General features: G+C 33.1%; 1 protein-coding gene across 1 annotated transcript; it reads right to left on the bottom strand.

Annotated features, from left to right (window-relative positions):
* Positions 1-1091: 1091 nt before the first annotated feature.
* LOC149254664 (triacylglycerol lipase OBL1-like) lies at positions 1092-3110 on the bottom strand. Its single transcript, XM_089454810.1, has 5 exons — positions 2825-3110; positions 2490-2728; positions 2337-2370; positions 1531-2213; positions 1092-1442 (listed from the first exon to the last, which is right to left on the bottom strand). Exons 1-5 carry the CDS (start codon positions 3108-3110, stop codon positions 1092-1094), a joined length of 1593 nt encoding a protein of 530 aa, XP_089310936.1.
* Between the last annotated feature and the right edge of the window lie 2253 nt (positions 3111-5363).

The following is a 5363-nucleotide window of genomic DNA, read 5'->3' as shown; positions in this document are numbered from 1 at the left end:
AGCTTGATAGGTAACCCCTATACAATCGAAATACCTTAGGGATTTTCTAGTGTGTTGAATCCATATATACAGTGAAAACACTAGTTTAAATAACACAAATCAAGATTTCACCTCAAAATTTTCAACTATATATACAACCAAAATTTCACCTCAAAATTTTCAACTATATATACAGCCAAAAAATTAGTTTAAATAACACAAATGAAAATTTCATCTCAAAATTTTCGATCACACCGAAAAGTCCAAAAAATTATACTACAAACAACTCCTAAATTAAAGATCAAAGGACATTATATTTTTAAAAAAAAATTTTACTACAAAATTTGTTATTAAAAAAACTAGACTAACCACCACCTATATATTCCAGCGAAAATAAACCATATAATAGAAATTACAAACTGCAAAAATATGTCTGGTCTAATTAGCTTAGAAAGCCATGTGCATCCAAAAACAAAACTTGGTTGACCAAAAAAAAATCTAAAACATACTATATCGAATTACAGAAAGTTGAGACATCAGTGAGAGCTACAGAAAGTTGAGACATCAGTGAGAGCTAAAAGGTTTCCCGGAAAGACTTTACCAAGTTATTTTCCTTTATTAAAACTTCAAAATCTATATTATCAAAGTTATTTTCCTTTATTAAATTACTATATTTTTATGCATGTAATATAAAGAATCCAGCTAATAGAAAACAGAAAAAAATTCAACCACCCATAATCCTAATAACACAGAATATTCACTCTATTAGTGGCTATTATAATAGTTGACAATAAAGTCATGACAGAACAATGTTTTTGCTTTGGAGCGAACAATGTTCATTCTCTACTCTAAGAGGGGAAGGTCCAGTGAATTATCACTAATAGATAAGTCTCGTCAATAGTAAATTATCACTAATAGATAAGTCTCGTGAATGGAGAATAAACTCCCTCACAATCTTGTCATGGCTGCGCACATTTAAACGCAAAGGTAAACTATCACTAATAGTTAAGTCTCGTGAATGGAGAATAAACTCCCTCACAATCTTGTCATGGCTGCGCACATTTAAACGCAAAGGAATGAAGAAGCTACCACTCTTCCACTAATTCCACGCCTTATTTACTTTTTCCTATCCCATCTTCCCAGCAATCCATCATTTCCGTTATCCCTTCCTCCCCATTAATTAATGGAATTTCAATTCCATCAATGTCTGAATCTTTGTCTGTAACAGTTAAGTCTGTGTGACCCAGTCTAATTGCATTCACATAGTTCACGGGACTGTGTGCAGACATACCCGGTAACAAAATTCCCATAAATCTGAAACACAGTGCGAACCAACCTTCACTGAAATCTTTCCCCATCATGTATCGCATGATCAGACTGTACACCAGCTCCCAAGTGGCAGTTATCATATTCGGTATGAAGTATAAGATGGAGAAATTCCTGTTTGGTACTTCCTTCACTATCTGCAATGCAATTGAGGCACAGAAAAAGTAAAACATTACTTCTTTTTTCAAACAAAAGAATAACATAACGATGTTATGAAAGTAATACCTTTTGTTTGTAGAAGCTATTGTAGTAGAGACAGAATCCACAATGCTTGAAAGAAAGTGCTTCATCATCATATGGAATCCTGGGAACCATGTCGTTGCAGTACACCGTTCTGAAGTACCTGGTCACAGGTTCATTCAGATTCATATTCATAAAATCTCGGAATTTTCGATCCCCAACTCTGGGTTGTCCAAATGTATGAACTGCTAACAGCTTGTTCATGAGCTCTGTCTTTTTATGTAGGAGGAGTATTGCAGGAAACAAAATGGCCAGAGCACCACCCAAACTGTGTCCTGTCACAATAAACTTGGCATCCCTGTGCTCTTCTAGCAACGTGCTCAGCTTTTTGCGTATGGCATAGTAAGCCAGAGGCTTTTTCTCGTCTTCTGTGACAAATTCATCTGGCAATTCAGCGTTGTCACGATCATGAATTATATTTTTTCTCTTACGCTCCGCGGGGGTTTTTAAGATTTTTTTATTGGAGCGATTAGCCAAGCCCATTGCTTCAAGGAATCCCACGTGAACTTTTCCGAGAGAGCCCATTTTGTGCCATGAGAAGTCGAAGTCTGTGATCCAGTCATCTGCATCAAATGGCCCCGTTCCTCTGAAAGCAACCACCACCAGCCTAGCATCTACTGGTTTATCACAGAATATGAAGGCTTGGGTACTGTTTTTTCCCAGATAATCTGTGCATATATATATAGGATAGCATACATTAATATAACATGCAGAAAATCAGAAACTGCTAACTTCCCTACAAAAAAAATAATGCATGGAAATCAACACATCTGAGGCAATTAACTGCTTACTGTTCCAACAATCGAAGAACTCCACAAAATGCATCTGCAAAAAGGCAAATAGTCACGAAGCATATATGCAGAATGACCAATATATTGATGTGGCTAGCAAAATTCCAGTAACGGGTGACTACTGAAACTCAACCTACACTTCACAATAATTACCTTCCATCGTTTAGTGACCACATTCCTGATAAATAATTCATTTTCATAGGCCAGTTTGGAAGCCATTATGCAAACTTCTGCACAATATCGGCTCCCTGCTTGAATTATTGCTGACCCCCTCTTACAATCTCCATTGAGTACAGTTATTTCTCTTTTGTCCAAGTCCAGGCGAGGATCCAAATACCCAACGGCGCTTCTGAACGTTTCACTATCCCTCTGGGGGATGATTATGCCTCTTCCTGAACAAAACAAAACAAGGATCCAGTCAATAATAAATTAAAAGGGTTTTTTTATTAGTTGAAATGATAACAAAGCATGTGATAGAATATTTGGACCTGTCAGAACTCTGAAGATTATTCCAAGAAGCCCTCCGTTGTGTGAGGGCAGATTTAAAATCTGCTCGATACAGTTACCGAGGTGGCACATGGGTTTCTCAACCCAGTGGAGAAATTGAGTGAGGAGGAACGAAACCAACATGATCCAGAATCTATATAATATAACGGGTAGATGGGTGACATGGTGATCGGGATATTCAATGGAACGCTGTGCTCTAGCGAGGGCAATTACGGCATCCATAAACCCTCCATTTTTATGGTGGAGTATAAGGTAATCGTTAGCCATCTCTGTGTGATCTTAATGTGCTCTGCAATTTCTGATGCTCGATATATGATGAGAAGAAATGAAATGCGCTGTGCGGTTGCCATGCTTTTCCCATTGAAGTCTTCGCATTTTTTCCTGCTTTTCCCATTGAAGTCTTCGCATTTTTTCCAGGTTGCGTCAACACGGTGGGCCTCCCATTAAAAGTGTGAGTGTCCAAGATTCCACCCTTCTCCACTCAGCGGAATTGTTTTTTTGATTATTATTATCATTAGGAGAGCATTTACCGTTATAAATTTATCTCTGTATCTATGTTGTATAAGGATCTGTACCCCAAAGTTGTATAGTTCATGTTCCTAGGGACTTATAGATATTTACGAAACATTTTCAAATTATACAATATTTCAAAGATGGTTTTTTCTTAGATTTTAATAAAACGGGGAGATATACTTTCAGTTTCTATAATCATTAATATTGATGATTAAATAATAAGATTATTTTCACAATTTTTTTATTGTATTAAATTTAGGTGTAACTTAATCTATAGATAATAGGTTTTTTTCACAACATTTTTTTGGTTAATTTTAATTAAAATTAGATAGAGATTTTAAAAATTTTGAGTTTAAGTTGTTTAATCTACATAATCTGAGTGCCCTAGAGGTTTTTCATGGTGTTGAATTTATTTATGCATTCAAAAATGCATTTTAAATAACAATAATTCTTAAAATTGTATTGTCCGATTTTGGTGAATCCCCATGCAAAAAGGAGTTATTTCTTCTATAAATTAAACTATGCCTTTAATTTATCTAAATTTCTTGTACAAGTTGTAATTCAAAAGAATTTTCTATTCTTAATTTGAAATATGAATTTTATCTCTTTACATAACCAAAATATATTATAATGATTTTATTATAAAACACAATAAAACTTATTAAGAATTAAATATTTTTTATATTTGTTATAGTTCTCTGCCACATAAACATTTCAATAACCTTATTTTCAATGGAAAATAGTTACACTTCATTTTTTTAAACTAAATTATATTTTATTGATATTTAATAAGTAATAATACAAATTATGACTCAATTTTTTTTAAATAATAAATATTTTTAAAATTGACCTTGTAAAAAATTATATAATACTATATAAAAAATATAATATTATATATATATATATATATATTATAAAATTTAATTTAATTTAAATCTTAAAAGATTTATCTTATTTCATTATCATAAAAGTTAAAATGAATAACTTTATAAATGATAATTATAAAAAAATATATAAAAAAATTCAACCTTTTAATGAGTACACCCAATCAAAGTCATCCCATTCATATTCTTTTATGAAAAGTATAAAAACTAGACAAATCATTAGGAGCATAAAAATAACCCAACTTTATCTTTTATCCACCTAACATCTTCTTACTCATGTTAAAGTCCCTTATACCGACAAGCACACGTTTAACATATTCAAAGAATTAGGAAGGGATTGGTGTGCGGAAAAACCCATTCCGATATTTTGAAAGAATTTAGGTTGTTTTTTGAATTTTAAATTATGTAATAAAAAATTAAAATATTATCATTTTTATAAATAAATATTTTATTATAAATTAAAGTTCAAAATATATTATATTTTTTTTAATCACGGTTTGTTGTTCAGAACTAGACTACCGGCCCAATTATATATTTATATATATATATATATGAGTTAAAATAGATAACATAATAGAAATTATAAACTCCAAAAGTATATCTACTTTAGTTGACTTAAAACCATGTGCATCCAAAAGAAAAAGTATATCTACTTTAGTTGATTTAAAACCATGTGCATTCAAAAGAAAATTTTGGTTGACTCCAAAAAGAGATCTAGGACAGACCATAGGACAAACCAAACCATAGCAGGTTGACGGAAAGTCGAGACATCAATCAGAGCTAAGGGCTCTCATAGAAATACTTTACTTTAATTTTTCTCTCATTCTTGGACAAGTGATGGACCATTTGATGGTTCTTGGTGCGAATTCGAAGAGGAGGACTAGGAACCTCCCTGTGCGAGGCGAGGGAAGCCACCTTCATAATGAAGAAAATTATGACAAAGCTAGGTTCAATTTGGCATGCAGACAAATCATTTGAGGTGATAACGAGCTAGCAAAAAACCCGACAATGTATTTGGAGGTAAGACCATCCTCCTTACCTTGGAATGGGAAAGTATCATCCCAAGGGTGGAATTAAATGTCATAATGGTGATCCAAATGGTGTGGGTTGGATTCCCCCCTTC

Source organism: Pinus tabuliformis, chromosome 7 (genome assembly GCF_031772625.1).
Source record: "Pinus tabuliformis cultivar Carrire ecotype Pingquan chromosome 7, CPIR1, whole genome shotgun sequence".
Taxonomy (NCBI): Eukaryota; Viridiplantae; Streptophyta; class Pinopsida; order Pinales; family Pinaceae; genus Pinus; species Pinus tabuliformis.
Note: the sequence above shows the minus strand (reverse complement) of the source record. Positions and strands in the feature narration are given on the sequence as shown.